The sequence below is a fragment of the Erinaceus europaeus genome, chromosome 3, assembly GCF_950295315.1.
Source record: "Erinaceus europaeus chromosome 3, mEriEur2.1, whole genome shotgun sequence".
NCBI lineage: Eukaryota > Metazoa > Chordata > Mammalia > Eulipotyphla > Erinaceidae > Erinaceus > Erinaceus europaeus.
Genome location: NC_080164.1, coordinates 45066380 through 45086205, shown reverse-complemented (window position 1 = coordinate 45086205; position 19826 = coordinate 45066380). Strand labels below are relative to the sequence as shown.

General features: G+C 37.8%; 1 protein-coding gene across 1 annotated transcript in view; it reads left to right on the top strand.

Moving 5' to 3' along the window:
* The window catches only part of ZNF638 (zinc finger protein 638), a 105897-nt gene that overhangs the window by 75154 nt on the left and 10917 nt on the right, over positions 1 to 19826 (top strand). The window contains exons 18-23 of the mRNA XM_060187168.1: positions 4067 to 4108; positions 4569 to 4703; positions 5204 to 5329; positions 10296 to 10333; positions 15453 to 16674; positions 17240 to 17305. Of these exons, the coding sequence (XP_060043151.1) occupies positions 4067 to 4108; positions 4569 to 4703; positions 5204 to 5329; positions 10296 to 10333; positions 15453 to 16674; positions 17240 to 17305 (1629 nt within the window). The remainder of the gene's footprint in view (positions 1 to 4066; positions 4109 to 4568; positions 4704 to 5203; positions 5330 to 10295; positions 10334 to 15452; positions 16675 to 17239; positions 17306 to 19826) is intronic.

The window sequence follows — 19826 nt, the reverse complement described above, 5'->3', positions numbered from 1 at the left end:
GCTAATCCCTTGTTTTATAAAATAGTGTTCAGGGGCCCGCCCAGGTGGTGGTGGACCTGGATAGCGCACACATCTCAGTATGCAAGGACAGAGGTTCAAGCCCCTGGCTCCCACTTGCAGGGAGAAAGAAAGCTTCACCAGTGGTGCAGTAGGGCTTCAGATGTCTGTCTCTCTCCCTCTCTATCTCCACCTCCCTCTCAATTTCTCTCTCTATCCAATAATGAATAAATAAGTAAATAAAGGTTTTAAAAAAGTTAAAATAGAGAAAAGAAAATAGTGTTCAGTGCTGGGGCACAATAGGGCACAACACTGGATCATGCACAAGACACAGGTTCAATTCATTGGCCACCAGATGGAGATGGGGGCACCATATGAATGGGAAAGAAGCTTCATGAGCTTTTCCTTTCATTTTTGTGATTATTTAAACCAGTGTGCCTTGCTTTTATTTCTCCATTGGAGCCCAGTTCTCACCTATGTTCAGTTTCATGACTTCCAGTCACTTTTTTAACTCAGATGGGGGTGGGTTGGGTCGGAGAAGAGATGGGAAAGAGATAAGCCAAGTGAGAGAAAGAGATAGAGATAAGAATAGGAGAGAACAAAGCACTCAGGGAGGAGAGACAGATTCAGGGGCAGAGAGAGAAATGATAGAAAGGGGAGCTGGAGGGGCCAGTGAGATGGAGAGAGAGACAGGCAGAGAGAGAAAGAGGGAGAGACAGTGACAGAGCCAGAGATATCAAAACACGGGAGCTTCCTCCTGTGTCACACAGCACCTCTCAAGTGGTGCCAGGGCTCAAGCATGTTCTATATAGATTCAAGGCAGGTGTCTTAACCAGTGAGTTTACTATTCTTTTGCTTTCATTGTTATTTTTCTTCTTTTATTTTTTTATTAATTTCTTTATTGGGGAATTAAAGTTTTACATTCAACAGTAAATACAATAGTTTGTACATGCATAACATTTTTCAGTTTTCCATATAACAGTACAACCCCCACTAGGTCCTCTGTCATCCTTCTTGGACCTATATTCTACCCCCCACCCCACCTACCCCAGAGTCTTTTACTGTGGTGCAATACACCAATTCCAGTTCAGGTTCTACTTGTGTTTTCTCTTCTGATCTTGTTTTTCAATTTCTACCTGAGAATGAGGTCATCCCATATTCATCCTTCTGCTTCTGACTTATTTCACTTAACATGAAATTTTCAAGATCTGTTCAAGATCAACTGAAAATGGTGGTCACCATTTTTTATAGCTGAGTAGTATCCCATTGTGTATATATACCACAACTTTCTCAGCCACTCATCTGTTGTTGGACACTTGGGTTGTTTGCAGGTTTTGGCTATTACAAACTGAGCTGCTAAGAACATATGTCTACACACATCTTTTTGGATGGGTCTGTTAAGTTCCTTAGGATATATCCCTAGGAGAGGAATTGCAGGGTCATGGAGTAGGTTGATTTCTAGCCTTCTGAGGGTTCTCCAGACTAGATGGTGGCATACTGAGTGGTGCACATATCTTACCATGTGCAAGGATCTTGGTTTGAACTCTGGTCCCTACCTGCAGTGGGAAGCTTCACAAGCAGTGGGGCAGGTCTGCAGGGGTCTTTCTCTCTCCCTCTCTATACCCCTCCCCTTTCAATTTTTCTCTATTCTATCAAATATAATAGAAGAAAAAAAAAAAGACGCAGGTGGCGCAAAGCACAAGGACCGGCATAAAGATCCCGGTTCGAACCCCGGCTCCCCACCTGCAGGGGAGTAGCTTCACAGGCGGTGAAGCAGGTCTGCAGGTGTCTATCTTTCTCTCCTCCTCTCTCCATTTCTCTCTGTCCTATCCAACAAGGACGACATCAACAATAATAACTACAACAATAAAACAAGGGCAACAAAAGGGAATAAATAAATAAAATAAATATTTAAAAAAAAAAGAATAAAAGACCACTGGTGTAGTGGATTTGTAGTGCCAATATCGAGCCCCAACAATAACCCTGGTAGCAATAAAAAAGGAAAACATACACAATTACAGTTTTAAAAAACCTTGGTTTTCATCCTTGTTTGAAATGTGGAGTGATGTCTACAATCAGTCAGCCAAAATGCAAAACCAAAAAGATCTTTGCAGATGTTCCCAGCAAGTCCAGAAAGGAGAGATCAGACTGCATTCCAAATTTGGAAATGGTAAATTTCTCCAGTTCGGCTTAGAGACTGGAGCACACTAAGTTGCAAATCCTTCCTAGGAAGCATCATGGAGAGCTCACATCTCATAGCTGACCTGAACTCCCGAGTTCTTTACCACCTGTGCTCCTGCCTCAGATAGTCATTGCTTGGTTAAATCATCAGGGCAAGTCATTATTCTACTTCCATCAGGAATTCATGGAGTAATTGGAGAACTTAAGTTCTGGCATTTAAGATCGTGAAGAGACTGTGAAACCAGCATGCTTGATCTTTTACTTCAAGTGAATTCAGAGAAATGCCCTTTGCTTTTTTTTTTTCTTTTCTTATTTTTTCATCACAAAAATGAAAGGAAACATTAACTTTACAACTGAAATGTAACACAAGTGGAGAGCAGTAAGATGCCATGAAGTTAGCGACTGCAAGAAGCAGCTAACATGTAAAAAAAAAAAAAAAAAAAATTCAAAGAAGAACTAATACCTCTGCTTTTAAAAAGTCTTCCAGAAGATTGAAGACACTGGAATACTCCCTGCCATCTTCTGTGAAGCCAACATAACTCTGAGACCAAAAGCAGACAGGGACACAACCAAAAAAGAAAACTACAGACCAGTTTCTCTGATGAACATAGATGCTAAAATATTGAACAAAATTCTAGCCAACTGGATACAGCAGTACATTAAAAAGATTGTTCATCATGAACAAGTGGGGTTTATCCCAGGGATGCAAGGTTGGTTTAATATATATAAATCAATCAATGTGATCCACCACATCAATAAAAGATATAGATTATCAATAACAAAATAGATTCAGAGAAAGCCTTTGGCAAAATACAACATCCCTTTATGATCAAAGCACTATAAAATCCTAAGAACCCCAACACACCCATCCAAAAGATCTGTGTACACATATGTTCTTAGCAGCTCAATTTGTAATAGCCAAAACCTGGAAGCAACCCAGGTGTCCAACAACAGATGAGTGGTTGAGCAAATGGTGGTCTATATACACAGTGGAATACTACTCAGCTAATAAAAATGGTGACTTCACCATTTTCAGCCTATCTTGGATGGAGCTTGAAATATTCATGTTAAGTGAAATAAGTCAGAAACAGAAGGATGAATATGGGATGATCTCACTCTCAGGCAGAAGTTGAAAAACAAGATCAGAAGAGAAAACACAAGTAGAACCTGAACTGGAATTGGCGTTTTGCACCAAAGTAAAAGACTGGGGTGGATGAGGGGAAGAATAGGTTTTAAAAGGATGACAGACAAACACAAGTAGAACCTGAAATGGAATTGGCGTATTGCACCAAAGTAAAAGACTCTGGTCTGGGGTGGGTGGGTGGGTGGGGAGAATACAGGTCCATGAAGGATGATAAATGTCATAGTGGGGGTTGTATTGTTAAATGGGAAACTGGGGAATGTTATGCATAAACAAACTATTGTATTTACTGTTGAATGTAAAACATTAATTCTCCAATAAAGAAATAAATTTTAAAAAAAAAGGATGACAGAGAACCTAGTGGGGGTTGTATTGTTATATGGAAAACTGGGAAATGTTGTGCATGTACAAACTATTGTATTTACTGTTGAATGTAAAACATTAATTCCCCAACAAAGAAGTAAAAGTAAAATAAAAACATACCTCAAAAGAAAAAAAAAAAAAAAGAAGCTTCATGAGTAGTGAAGTAGTGCTTTGATCTTTTTCTCCACTAGATGGAGAAAAAGAATCCATTAGGATGGTGGAATTTTGTAGGCAAGAGGGACTAGTGATATCCTGGTAGCAACAACAACATCAAAATAGTGCTTAGTGCTTATTAATATAGGTTATATTACTTTAAATTTTGATGAACTTCATGGGTGAGAAGGAGCTTACACCCTCAACCTTTTATCTGCTTTATCTTTTTAGGAGGCAATATTTACAACCCTGATTAAAGAAAGTGACCCAGAGGTGAGTTTTGTATATTTTTTAAAAATATAAACATATAAAAATTTTATTTTTCTGTTAAAAATTTAAATTTAGCTCTTAAATTTAAATATTGATATGATTAAAATGGCAGGTGAATCTTCTTTTGGTAAAAATAAGATATTTGGTAAAATATGACCTAGTTTACTAGATACTGGTTCTATAGTAAATGATACAGTATAGATACTGGAGCTATAGTAAATGGCTAAATTCATCAGTACCTTGTCTGAGACTCTTGGGTAGATTGCTAGAAGAAAGATTATATTTCCTGTTTATGTATGCTGTTTGAGTGTTTACTTAAGCCTAGAATTAGTCCTTATTATCTTCCCCCACATAATTGTTTTCTTTCTCTTGAAAGAGTCTATCATCTGGCCTCTGCAGAAAATGATACAGCTGTTTATTTGTTTTACTTTTCCCATGTTCTCTCCTAAAAATAAAACTATAGGCAAATATAGATGAAATCTACGATCGATTTGTACATTTTGATAACTTACCAGAAGATGGACTTCAGTGTGTACTTTGTGTTGGACTTCAGTTTGGAAAAGTGGATCACCACATATTCATGAGTAATAAAAACAAGGTAACAAGTTCCTTTGTATGTTGTGCAGAGAATATATAACTGAATTCTAAATTTTTCTATAGTCTACAATTTTTTATCAAACTTAACTGGACTATAAATATTCAGCTGCCATCAAAATTACATATTTTCTTTTTCACTGTCAAAAGTATGAAATAGTTTTGTCCTCAGAATCTCTGAATTTAAAGAAAAGTATAATTTTTACAAGTTATATAATAAATCACATGTGGAGCCAGGGACCAAACTTAGAACCTTATACCTCATTGGCTAGTGGTTTTTACACTATACAACCTGCCAGGTTGATTCTAACACTTAGGTTTCTTCCATCTTTCAACTGTTGTAAATAATACTGGTATGAATTTAGGTATAAACATGTATGTTTCAGTCTCTGAATTCACTTTTAGATATGTACCAAAACGTGGAATTGGTGAAGTGCATTGTAATTGTACTTTTAATTTTTAAAAGAACTATTTTTTTTCATACATTTTTTTATCTTCCCCAAGGCAATTCTTCAGCTGGATAGTCCTGAATCTGCTCAGTCAGTATACAATTTCCTGAAACAAAATCCACAGAACATAGGTGATCATGTATTGACCTGCACACTATCTCCAAAGATAAGCTCCTCAGAGGTAAGAGTATTTTGTATCAACTTACTGTGCTTCTAGACAGTAAAACTTAAAAGTTGTTCTTTCCATGCTAGTTAGGAAATTTCAGGATGTATTCCTGGGCAATGTTCAATTTTGTTTAGTCATTAAAAGAGTCTTTTTAATGCACCATAGGTGCTTTGTGCATGTATGATATTATCGCGTAGTGAGTGATCTCCTCCAGGCCAATTTTCTCATTCTTTTACTTGAGAAAAGATAAAGGGGAAGAGACACAGAAGAGATACCACACTATTGCTTCACCAAACATGGGACTTTCCCAGGGCCATTTATGGACTTAAGCAGTAATAACGCTAGTAAGAAAAAATTAACTTCATATTTATACTTCCCCTAACGGTTTTATTGTATTAGCAGGAGTTAAGTAACATCACTAGGACTATGACCAAAGAACAAATATCTCTAAGAATAAGTGTTTTAAAGGGAACTGTTTAAAGGGAAATAGCCTACTCGGGTAGTATGCTCTTTTGCCATTTATGAAACCCAGGTTTGAGCCTGGTCCCCTATTGAAGTAAATTTTGGTGCTGTGGTCTCTCTGAATCTCTCTGCCTTTCTACCTCTGTCTCGATCTTTAAAAAAGAGGAATTGTAACTTTTTGTTTGTTTGTTTGTTACAAGATTTTTTTTTTATTGGGGAATTAATGTTTTACATTCAACAGTAAGTACAATAGTTTGTACATGCATAACATTCCCCAGTTTCCCATATAACAATACAACCCCCCCCACTAGGTCCTCTGAATCCTTCTTGGATCTGTATTCTCCACACCCACCAACCCACCCCATAGTCTTTTACTTTGGTGCGATATGCCAATTCCATTTCAGGTTCTACTTGTGTTTTCTTTTCTGATCTTGTTTTTCAACTTCTGCCTGAGAGTGAGATCATCCCATATTCATCCTTCTGTTTCTGGCTTTTTTCACTCAACATAATTTTTTCAAGGTCCATCCAAGATCAGCTGAAAACGGTAAAGTCACCATTTTTTTACAGCTGAGTAGTATTCCATTGTGTATATAGACCACAATTTGCTCAGCCACTCATCTGTTGTTGGACACCTGGGTTACTTCCAGGTTTTGGCTATTACAAATTGTGCTGCCAAGAACATATGTGTAAACAGATCTTTTTGGATGGATATGTTGGGTTCCTTAGGATATATCCCCAGGAGAGAAATTGCAGGATCATAGGGTGGGTCCATTTCTAGCCTTCTGAGAGTTCTCCAGACTGTTCTCCACAGAGGTTGGATCAATTGACATTCCCACCAGCAGTGTAGGAGGGTTCCTTTGACCCTACACCCTCTCCAGCATTTGCTGCTGTTACCTTTTCTGATGTATGACATTCTCACAGCAGTGAAGTGGTATCTTGTTGTAGTCTTTATTTGCATTTCTCTGACAATCAGAGACTTGGAGCATTTTTTCATGTGTTTCTCGGCTTTTTGGATCTTTTTGGATCTTTTCTGTGGTGACTATTCTGTTGCTCACTTCTGGACTCTCAGTTCTATTCCACTGGTCAGTGTGTCTATTCATGTTCCAGTACCAAGCAGTTTTGATGACAATGGCCCTATAATACAATTTGAGATCTGGGAGTGTGATGCCTCCAGTTCTGTTCTTTTTTCTCAAGATTGTTTTGGCAATTCTAGGTCTTTTCTGGTTCCAGATAAACATTTGTAGCATTTGTTTTATTCTCCTAAAAAAATGTGCTTGGGATCTTGATGGCGATAGCATTAAATTTGTAGATGGCTCTGGGTAATATATTCATTTTGATGATGTTAATTCTTCCAACCCGTGAACATGGAATATCTTTCCACTTCTTTGTGTCTTTTTCAATTTCTTTGAGTAGTGACTCATAATTTTCAGTATACAAGTCTTTCACTTCTTTGGTTAGGTTTACTCCTAGATATTTTATTGTTTTTGTTGCTGTAGTGGAACTGTAACTTTTGAGGTTGCTGTCCTCTTTATTACCCAAAATAAAATCTTGAAAAACTATTCACAAGTAAATATACTTCTCTTCTATATTATATCTCATTTGTTGTTGTTGTTTGTTTTCCTGCCAGGCCACTGCCTAGCTATTTGCTTTCAGTGTTTCTACTTAACACAACTGGGGGATCAGGCTATATCTTTACTAAGGTCTTTCTAGATCTCTGCCACCATGTTTAAGTGCAAGAGATGTTCTGGAGTTGGGGAAACTACTAGCAGTTTCAGGTGTTAATTAGCAGCTTGCTGAGAAGCTTGCGACCAGATCCCAGATGCTAAAAAAAAAAGCCTGAAATTCAACAGCTGGCTCATATTCCCTTTTTGTTGAAATAGGTGTGCTGTGGGTAGTATATGGTGAGGCTATCATTAGAGCTGTAAATTGGATATATAAATCAGTCAGCTTCTTAAATTCATATAAGGCTAGAGGACAGTGGTTTCAGGGTGAAGAGAACCATAAGACTGTGCTTAAGTAAAACCTCTGGTCTCACTTGGGTACATAGAAATCTCATAGAGCTCCAAGTGCTGTTGGACCATTTGTCTGGTTTGAGGCACATTGTGTGCTAGGTACATTGTTGGGAACATATTCAAGAGACAACTTTGCTATGTGGTTCTAATTCGCATGCTCCTTGCCAAAACTTTTTTGCATACCATAAGTATAGACCTTAAGCTTAATGTTGCCCTACTCTACACATATTATCTAACAAGCTTCTTGTATGAATGAGAGGACTGTTGATGGACATTGTGGATGAGATATATCAACTGCCATCTTTGACATAAATTATAAATCATGTGTATACTACTATGATGTAAACTTGATGCCCCACTAGGTAATCAAGTAAAGAAGGCCCCACCAGTAATAGTTTAGGTACACTATTAAGTTGCTTTAAAATACAATTCTGGGGAGTTGGGTGGTAGCACAGCGGGTTAAGCACACGTGGCGCAAAGCATAAGGACCGGCTAAGGATCCCGGTTCAAGCCGCCTGCAGGGGCGGTGGATTCACAGGCGGTGAAGCAGGTCTGCAGGTATCTATGTTTCTCTCCCTCTCTCTGTCTTCCCCTCCTCTCTCCATTTCTCTCTGTCCTATCCAACAATGACGACATCAACAACAATAATAACTACAACAATAAAACAAGGGGCAACAAAAGGGAATAAATAAAATAAATAAATATTTAAAAATAAAATAAAATTCTGATTTTAGTCTAAGAAAGATACTTTTCAACTCAGAGCACATGTAATTCACACTGATAAAACCTACAGCTAGTATGTTATGTTCTATTATATTCACTGATATACCCAAAACCTAGATTGATGTTTGGTACATTTGCACTAAATTTTAACTCTTGCTTCCTTTCTGGACCCTAGCATTTTACTTTATTTGTAGTTCAGAAATATGTATAAAAATTATTAACATTTGTCTTATACTTCAAGGTGTTTTGAAATCTTTTAAAGTCAGGTAGTCTCTATTTTGGGGGCTGGTTGGTGATGTTCCTTAAGTGCACATACTACTAAGCGCAAGGACCCATGCAAGGATCCTAGTTTGAGCCCCTGGCGCTCTGCCTGCAAAGGGGGGGTTTCGCTTCACGTGTAGCAGGTCTGCAGGTGTCTGGCTGTCTCCCACTCTATCTCCCCATCCCTCTCAATTTCTCTGTTCTGTCCAATTAAAAAAAAAAAGGGAGAGTTGGGCGGTAGCTCAGCTGGTTAAGCACATGTGTTACGAAGTGCAAGGACCGGCATAAGGATCCCAGCTCAAGCCCCCAGCTCCTCACCTGCAGAGTAGTCGCTTCATAGGCGGTGAAGCAGGTCTGCAGATGTCTATCTTTCTCTCTCCCTCTGTCTTCCCCTCCTCTCCGTTTCTCACTGTCCTATCTAACAACCACAACATCAATAACAATGATAATAATAACTACAACAATAATGAAAAACAAGGGCAACAAAAAGGGAAAATAAATAAATATTTAAAAATTTTTTTTTTTTAATGAGGGACAGGCAATGCCTCACCTGGTTAAGTTCTCACGTTACAGTGCTCAAGGTCACAGGTTCAAGCCCCTGGTCCCCACCTGCAAGGGGAAAGCTTCACTAGTGGTGAAGCAGGTCTGCAGGTGTCTCTCTGGTCTCTCTCCCTTTCTGCCTTGCACTCCCCTCTCAATTTCTATCTGTCTCTATCAAATGAAAATAAATTTTAAAAACGAATTGCAGGGAGTCGGGTGGTAGCGTAGCAGGTTAAGCACAGGTGGTGCAAAGGACCGGCTGAAGGATCCTGCTTCAAGCCCCCAGCTCCCCACCTGCAGGGAAATCACTTCAAAGGCGGTGGAGCAGGTCTGCAGGTGTCTGTCTTTCTCTGCTCTCTCTCTGTCTTCCCCTCCTCTCTTTTTCTCTCTGTCCTATCCAACAATGCTGACAACAGTAATAACTACAACAAAGACAACAAAAGATAATAAATAAATATTAAAAAGGGGGGGAACGAATTGCAAAAGAAAAGAAGAAGTGGCCACCAGGAGCAGTGGATTTATAGTACCACCAGCACTGAGCCCCAGCAATAACCCTAGAGGCAAAAAAAAGTCTCCATTTTGCTATGACATAAAATTTATAACCTATAACTTTATTACAGATTTTCATAAAATAAAATTTATAATCTTACAGTGAAGATGATATTTCAGCCTGTTTTTCTGTTTAGCAAAAAGTGGAATCTCAAGCTTTTAGAGGTAGAGTTTCTTATTAAAGAGACTTGTTTTTCTCATTAATTGCTGTGTACTATTTATTCTGAGCCATACTTAGAACTCTTTATCTAATAAAGAAAATAATTCAGTAGCCTCAGATTATGTAGACATTGAAAAATTGCTGTTTTGATGTATATCTAAGATACAGTGTAAGCCTTTTAGCTTTGACTTTAAGAATTGAAGCATTGCATTGATTGGTTAAATTTTAAAATCTAGTGGGATAACCTCTAATACACTGTGGAATTGTGTTACAGGTTCAAACTGAGAACAACCTAGAACTAGGAACAGAAAGGTATGTTGCTTTAGGTTTGCTAACTTATATAGTATTTAGCTAATTGCTGAATTTTATTTATTTTGTTGCAATTATTGTAAAAATGTTTATATTTTACATTTTCATCTTATATATGATATGAAAGTGTGGTTTTAGATTTTAGATCTGTTTGATCTGGGGTTTTGACATCAGATATCAGGTATTTATTAGTCTTTCTAAGAAAAACTAAATGTATACTACAAGCAGTGTGAAATATACAGATATAACTTCCATTAAACATTTTGCTAAGACTCTTAAATTACCTGACTCTGTGATCTGCGTTATATTTTTCTTAGGTATTTTTATTCCAAAATAGTTACACATAATAGTTAACTTTAAATTATTTTTGTTCCTCATAAGTTCATTGACTCAGTTAACAACTAAAACTACAATTCAGTGTGTATTTTGTTACTTTTTGGAAACAACTGATGGTAGGGGGTGGGATATGTGGGAAAGAGTATTAATGTACTTTGCTTTATTTATTTATTTTTTTGGAGTCTTTAGAACCACTGACCTTGTTTTGACCGCATATAATATGTTCTTTTAGTAATTTTTGCTTTCCCATGATTACCATTACTTTCACTATCTTTGCTCTTCCCATGAATAATATCACTTTTATTTGGTCATTGCAAATCACTGATAGTAGCATTCTTTCCTCTTCTTTATACTAATTGTTATACCCTTATTGTTAGAGTCTCGGTAGTAAACTTTGTATTTGAAAGTAAATAATGGCAACTTTACTATATTACTTACTATATGTGATCTAATGTAAGATGCTTGAAAAACAGAATCTTTTCACTGGCTCTCTTATAAAATGAAACCCTTAATGATGACTTGATTACAAGTGTATTAAAATATATTGGGGCTGGGGAAATAGAATAATGCTTATGTAATGAGTTCCTCATGCCTGAGGTCCCAGAGTTCCAGGTACAATCTCCTATACCACCATAAGCCAGAGCTGAGCATTGCTTTTATTAAGTGTGTGTGTGTGTGTGTGTGTGTGTGTGTGTGTGTGTGTGTGTGTGTGTAGTCTAAACAGTGGGCTCGTATGTTATAGCATAGACTTAATATTAACTTGCACATCATTATGCTGATTGCATTCACTTACCTAAGAACTAAAACCAATAGCAATTTAATTGAAAGTCTACAAAGTATCTATGAGCGGAAGTACCACTATAGAAAAACATGGATATACAGTTAGGTGCACACACAGATTAACTCTGGCATATACATATAAATAGGCTCTTTAAAAAATTCCTTTTTAGGCAGAGGAGATAGCATACTGGTTATACTCACCATTAGTGCTTCTGAGGATCAAGGTCTCAGGTTCATTCCCCAGCACTGTCATAAAGCCAGAGCAATCTAAGATTCTCTTTCTTTCTCTTATTGGATAAGACAGGGAAATTGAAAGTAGGGGAGACATAGAGGGAGAAAGACACCTGCAGACTGTCACCATTCATGAAGCATCCCCTCTGCCAGTGAGGAGTGGGGCTTGGACCCCAGTCCTCGGGCATGGTAATGTGTGTGTTTAACTAGGTGTGCCACCAGCTACTAAAATCAAAGATTCTTAATAGATTAATAGTTGTGCGGTCTAACAAATACATTTTTTTAAAAATCCTAGCAGTAATATCTTGTTTCAAAATATTTATTTTGTTTATTTTTATGACCCCACCCCCCAACACAACTCAGCTCTGGCTTGTTGGAGTCCCAAACATGTTGGACTATCTTCACAGCCCACAAAGTAGACATGGGATGTGGCCTGATCACTTCACATTTTTTATTACAGTAGATAATGCTGAGGAATTGCTAGTGCCTGTGTTTCTGTTTTTTAAAGCATTTGTTGGTACTTTGTAATTTTGAATATGATTCTATTTATAATTAACATGAGGCAATTAAATGTATTTACTGTTTAAACAGGCCTTCATGGATATATTATACTTTTATATTTTGCCTATTTCACTTCTCTCCACCCCATGTAAACATTTTTATCATGTGATTAAAGTTCTAATAAGGTTGTTTGATGAAGTTTTTACCAATTCATCATTCATTATTAATTTTGGAAGCACCTGAATGACTCTCTGAAATAAATACTACTAATCTTCATTGTTGTTAAATCTCAGTTTAAGGTTTCTCAGAGAGTGTGTGGTATACTGTTAACCTTTGTTTGCGTGACCAGCTTTTGTTGTATGATTTTTCTCAAGCTTTTTAAACTGGTATTAACAACAGTTAAGAATAGGATGGGGCTGTGGGGGAGGGTATTAGATGGCCGTATTCTGCTCACCTTCCTGGAATTCTTTCTTGGTGCCATTTCCCAGAATATAATTCTGTTTTCCTTTGATCTTTTAAGGAACTGGTTGTTTACTTTGGTGAGAATTCATTTGACATCTTAAACTGACATTCCAAACTAACTTCTGCTCACATTAGCCCAAAAACCAGAACTAAGTTTTGGGAGATACATTTTGTGAAGGAAGAACTATAATTTTAAAAGACCAGTAGACAAGAACAAATAGGGCATTATGCCACTTATCATAGTAGGTTATACTCTCTCAGTTGTAGAATTATATAATTCATTTTGTGTGAAAAAAAAATTTTTTTTAAATAGATAAACTGTATTTAAAGATTTATTTACTATGAGAAAGAGAGTGACCAGAGTATGGCTTAGATTTATCATACTACAGGTGCTGTGAATTGAACCTGTGGGCTCTAGGACCCATGACATGCAAGTTCTGTGCTCTTAACTGGCTAAGCTCTTTTCCCAGCCTACACTGGTATTATCGTATAATACTGCTTTGTAAAGCCTCTACAGTAATAGACAGTTTTGTTGCAATAGGAATTTGAATTTAGTCTTCATTACCACAAATGAGTTTTATCACTTTGAAAACTTAACAGTTTAAGAAATAGTATTTACAAAACTACTATAACTGTTACTATTTTCTCTCTAGTATAAAAGTTACTACTTTTTCTCTGTTAATGTTTGTGCTTGACCACAAGTTACATTTCGACTAGTCCTAAAAATTTGAAACATCTAACATCAGCCATTGATATTTTTAAATATAAGGAACATAAAATTATTTCTAGTAGGAACCTTTTAACCCTTTCAGCATAGAAAAGATAACATACAAATGAGTAGACTCTGTTTTGATTAAGGCCTGTGATTACTGACTAGTTAGATTCCTAAAACTATTTGCTTTTAGGATTTTTATCCAGAGATATTTCTCTGTTCTCTGAAATTTTCTGATTTGGATGTTTAAACCTACATTTCTTAGTAGGTAGACAGCTTTATTTTTTAAAAAATATTTTTATTTAATTATTATTATTGGATAGACAAAGTTGAGAGGGAAGGGGAAGATAGAGAGGGAGAGAGACAGAGAGACATCTGCAGCCCTGCTCCACTACTCTTGAAGCTTTTCCCACCTGCAGTTAGGGACCAGGAGCTTGAACCTGGGTCCTTGCGCAATGAAATGTGAGCACTTAACCAGGTGCGCCACCACCTGGCCACGATAGCTTTATTTTCTCAAATGATTAGACTCCTCAGCGGTAGCACTTAACTTCTCTAGATTCCTGAAATACTGTTAACATCTCAGAACACAGATACACATCATCTTGTATTAGTCTATGGCCATACTTGAGAATTTCAAAAGGAATATCTCACCTCCTTTCTTGGAAAACAGAATAAGAAATTAATACAGTTGGGAACCCGGTGGTTGCACACAGGATTGCAAGCTCAGGTAGTGTGAAGTGTAAGGATACCAGTTTGAGCCCCCGGCTCCCTACCTGTTGGGGGTCACTTCACAAGCAGTGAAGCAGATCTTGTCTGCAGGTGTCTCTCTGTCTCTTTCCCCTTGTTTCTTTCTCTCCCCTCTCAATTTCTGTCCTATAAAAAGAATTTTTTAAAAAAAGGCCACAGGAGCAGTGGGTTCATAATACAGACACCAAGCCCCAGTGATACCCTGGAGAAAAGAAAATAAAGAAATTAATACATTTTTACTATTGAGATGTTGATATTGTATCATCACTTTCAACTTGCTTCTTCAGTGTAACTGTGTTAGATTTTAATTTATCTTAAAACATCCTGAACATTGTCTCTTTAAGAAGACCCTTAGTTTGTGGGTCATTAAATTGTTAAAAGTTTATTCTGTCTCTCAGTGAGAGTAGAAAATGACTACAGATTTTTGTTTACTTTGGATTCTAACTTAATATTTTGATTTCAAATTATTCTCTTAACTTGAAAATTTTCTTTTTTCTGATATTCCTTTTCATAATGTAGCCCAAACTCACATTTTTTAATAAGACTACCTATTTATATTAAGGTAATTCTAGCAGTTTTGGTTCTAACCTTGAACCTCCAACAGTATTTAAAAGATACCTTCAAAGAATGTTTTCTTTTAAGTACAAGTAAACAGACCATGGTCTGGGAGGTGATACAGTGGGTAAAGCATTGGACCCTCAAGCATGACGTCCTGAGTTCAGTCCCCGGCAGCACATTTACCAGAATGATGTCTGGTTCTTTCTTTCTCTCTGCCTATCTTCTTCATGAGTAAATATAATATTAAAATAAACAAAGTAAACATAGCTAGGGAAACTAAAAACAAATCTATCTCACATTGAGGTTTACTTTCAAAATTTACAAATTCATTTCATAGATCATTAGTGTAGAACTATACATATACTGTGTTATTTAACTGTCCAGTGCTGGGAAGATAGGATTCAGTACTCATTGTGGTGTCTCAAAATTCACATTTTGCCTTTCATTGTCAAGTGTAAACTTGGTACAGAAGGGGAAATGTGATTATAACTAATTTGAGTAAAAGTTCCTTGTCAGTCATCATAATTTTGCCCTTTTCCACCATTAAGATCAGTCTTCAACACAATAGAATATCTATTTTGAAATTTTATATTTACTTACTGATTTCTGTCAAAACATCTTAACCATTTTAATGCTGATTGGCTGGATTTCCCAGTGCTTTCCCCCAATGCATCAGGAAGTCTTAACAATTGGCATCAACAGGCTTACTTATAATGGTTGAATTCTCATCATAGTTTGATTTTTGTTTGTGTTCTTTTGTTTGTGTTCTTTTTGTTTGTTTTTAAATACTTTTAGCCCTGACTTGAAAAACAGTCCAGTTGATGAAAGTGAGGTGCAAACAGCAGCTGATAGTCCCTCTGTTAAACCTAGTGAAGTTGAAGAGGAAACTATTCCCAGCATTCAAACAGAAGCTTCTGTACATCAGGAAGAGCCTTGTGAGGAAGAAACTGTAGAAGCACTGTGTGACTCTGAATTTATTATTGAACCATTAGAAATTGAAACTCAAGCAGAAGTCAAAGTAGAAATCCCTCTCGTGGCATCTACTCCAACAAGTATTGAATTATTCACCGAAAATGTAGAGGAATCTGTTTTAAATCAGCAGCAAGTATATACTGGTGACTTTGAAAAGAAAGAGGCAGAAAGTATTAACCCTGAAGCACAATTATCAACACCTGACAGTGCATTTATAGAAGAAAGGAGCATCAAAGGAATTCTAGAAGAATCTCCATTTGAAGCAGATTTCTTCTCGGGGATTACACAGTCTGTGGTAGAAGTTGTAACTAAAGTGGACAAACATGACACTGTTTCAGAAGTTGTGCCATCTGCTGGTGTTACTGAACTAGCACCAGGGATTTTCACTGAGGCTGAGAAGGCAGTGAATAAAGAGGAAATCTGTGAAAAAGATAACATGGATGATAAGGAGGAAACTGAATTTAATATTGAAGAAATGAGAATGGATCTACAAATAGGAAGCGAGAAGCCTGAAAAAAATGATGAAAGGGTGGTTGCAGAGAAATTGGAAAAGATTGTGGCAACAGTGAAAGAAAAACCTTCAGAAAATCCTCTGACCAAAACATGCTCAACTAAAGGAGTGGGTCAGTCAAACAAGTCTGATGAAACTAGTAAAACTAATATGCTGGCTACATCAAGTGCATCTAGCAGTAAAACAAATACCAAGACTGGTGTGGTCTCTTCTCCAAAGGCAAAAGCTACACCTTCTAAATCTGAAAACCAGAAAAGTTTTCTAAGGTCTGCATTCAGAGATCAAATAAACACTGAAAAGAAGCTTGCAGCCAAGGATTTGTTTCTGCCTAAACCTCCAACTATCAGGTCAGGCTTGGCTGAAAGCAGCAGTAAATTCAAGCCCTTTCAGAGCATTGTTACCAGAGGAGGCAGTGGAAGAATCTCAGCCCTGAAAGGCAAGGATTCTAAACTGGATCACAAAGACATTACAAAACAGTCTCAGGAAACAGAGACTAGACCTTCCATCATGAAACGGGATGACAGCAGCAATAAGGTGAGGAGGCTAGCAAGAATGAATGACTCTGTATCTTGGAAGAGATTAACTCTGCTATAACAGAGCAGGAGATGTAATCTTGTTTTATACTTTCATCTCCTCTACCCCTTTCTTATGCAGTCCCATTGATTTAAGCAAGTAGGCATGTAGGATTAGCTCAAGTTCTTAACAGGTTTGAAAAACATTTGTACAAAATGTGGTCAGAAATATAATGTTGTGGTTAAAATAAAAATGTCTCCAGTGAATCTCCTGAGGTGTACTAGCACTCTGATTCTGAATGGGAAACCATTTTCTCTTTTAAATTGAAGCTTCCTTTATCGGCTTACTGGTTGATTGGCAAACCTAGACATTGGGTCTTTAGGAAAGAAACAACCAATGAAATGGAATTTAAATACAAGTTACAGCGATAATACCCATACTGTTATATGCTTGTTGGCTTGATTTATCTGTTAAATATTTGCGTAACTGAATGTTCTTAATGTTTGATTTGATTTTCCCCCCCAAAGGACATTTAAGAACCTAATCATAACTTCTATTTTTTCACGTTTCTTACTTATTATTTCAGACTTTTGCTGGACAAAACACTAAGATTCCTAAAAGTGTCGCTGGTAGAAGTTCCAAATCTAAAGAGGTAAGAAACATTCCACTAAGACTAACTCTTCTATCTCTCCACAGAAGAATTCATCAACCTTATAGCTTGGGTCACTTCTATAACAATTGGATAGAGACAGAAATTTAGAGAGGGAAAGAGTCAGAGAGACACCTGCAGCCCGACTTCACCACTTGTAAAGCGTTTCCCCTGCAGGTGGGGACCAAGGGCTTGAACCCTAGTTCTTACACATTGTAACATGTGTGCTCAACCAGGTGTGCCACCACATACCCTCCCCATAATTTTTTTTTATTGTGAGCTAAAATAACTAATGTTCTTGCCTCTCCACCCCTAACTTCCCCTTAAAAAAAAGGTGGGGGTGATTAGAGTAGAGAAATACTCAAGTCTCACATTGGGAGGACTTGGCAATAAGCACAGAATAGAAATAGAGATATAGGGTGGTCCGGGAGGTGGTGCAGTGGATAAAGCACTGAATTCTCAAGTATGAAGTCCCAAGTTCAGTCCCCGGCAGCACATGTACCAGAGTGATGTTTGGTTCTTCCATTCTCTCCTCCTATCTTTCTCATAAATAAATAAATAAAAATATTTAAGAAAGGAAAAATATAGCTATAGGGGGCCAAGCCGTGGCACACCCATTGAGTACACACATCACCACGTGCAAGGAATGGCTTCAAGCCCCTCTCCCCACCTGCAGGGAGGACACTTTATGAGCAGTGAAGCAGGTCCACAGGTATCTCTCTGCCTCCCTCTCTCCTCTCAATCTCTCTGTCCTTTCAAACAAAGTGAAAAGGGAAAAACAGTCCCAGAGAGCAGTGGATTTGTAATGCCAGCACCAACCCCCAGTGTTAATCCTGGTGGCAATTTAAAAGAGAGAGGAGAGAGATGGGAGTTGGGCCGTAGCGCAGCAGGGTTAAGTGCATGTGGCGCAAAGTGCAGGGACCGGCGTGAAGATCCCAGTTCGAGCCCCTGGCTCCCCACCTGCAGGGGAGTCGCTTCACAGGCGGTGAAGCAGGTCTGCAGGTGTCTTTCTCTCCCCCTCTCTGTCTTCTCCTCTCTCCATTTCTCTCTATCCTATCCAGCAACGACAGCATCAATAACAATAATAACTATAATAAAACAAGGGTAACAAAGGGAATAAATAAATATTAAAAAAGAGAGAGAGAGTTGTTTGTTACTTGACTAAATTCCCCACTATTTTGTGGAACTTTGAAATTAATGTCATATTATAGCTTAGTTTAATCTAACTGGGTAAACTCTTAAGATTTATTTTCTTGGTACTGAGTTCTGTCAAATGCACATTTCTTTTTTAATTTTCTATTTGATTTGGTCTCTTAAGGTTCCACCATTCATACTTTTTTCAGTCTAAAAGTTGTTAGTTGTTGCCACCCCCACCCACCCCCATAAGGGGTGAATTTAGACACATACACCCAAGATGCATGTATTGATTGAAGAGAAAAACAAAACTAGAACATCACTCTGACATTTGCTTATGAGTCCAACACACTTAACCTCCCTCTGTGCTCAGCCTCACCCCTGTGCTTCAGCCTCCCTCTGTGCTCAGCCTCACCCCTGTGCTCAGCCTCCCTCTGTACTCAGCCTCACCGTGCCACCTCCTAGGCTGCATTTTCAACCTTTATATTGGTATGGGGAGAAGTATGTTGTTTTTAGCATGTCAGTGTTCCATTGTCTTGGTAAAATTAATGATACAATTGCCTACAGACTTTACCCCACAAAATTATAGGTATTCTGATGTCATTAATATGTGCTAATAATTGGCATTGATAGCATATTTAAAGCGGTCTACTGGGAATTTATTTTCTCTGGCATTGTACCATTTTTCAAATTACCCCCCCCCCTTTGTTAATATTGTATTTGGACCTAAACCATAGCATTTTTTTCACATATCTTTCTCAAAATATGAACTTTCTATCTTAGTTTTTCATACCGTAACATATGTATTATGTGTATGAATTGGCCGATGGAACAGTCTAGTTAGCTATTTACTTTCTAGGTACATTTGAGATGCTATAGTAGTTTAATATTCTTGGGTGACTGGGAGATGACTCAGCAGATAGGTGATAGCACTTGTGTATGTGAGGCCCCCAGTTGTTTATATATATATATTTATGTATGTATATATAATTTTTATTTATAAAAAGGAAAACACTGGCAAGAACCATAGGATAAGAGGGGTACAACTCCACACAATTCCCACCACCAGAACTCCGAATCCCATCCCCTCCCCTGATAACTTTCCTATTCTTTATCCCTCTGGGAGTATGGACCCAGGGTCATTATGGGGTGCAGAAGGTGGAAGGTCTGGCTTCTGTAATTGCTTCCCTGCTGAACATGGGTGTTGACAGGTCGATCCATACTCCACCCTGTCTCTCTCTTTCCCTAGTGGGGCAGGGCTCTGGGGAAGTGAGGCTCCAGGACACATTGGTGGGGTCGTCTGCCCAGGGATGTCCAGTTGGCATCATGGTAGCATCTGGAACCTGGTGGCTGAAAAAAGGTTTAATATATAAAGCCAAACAAATTGTTG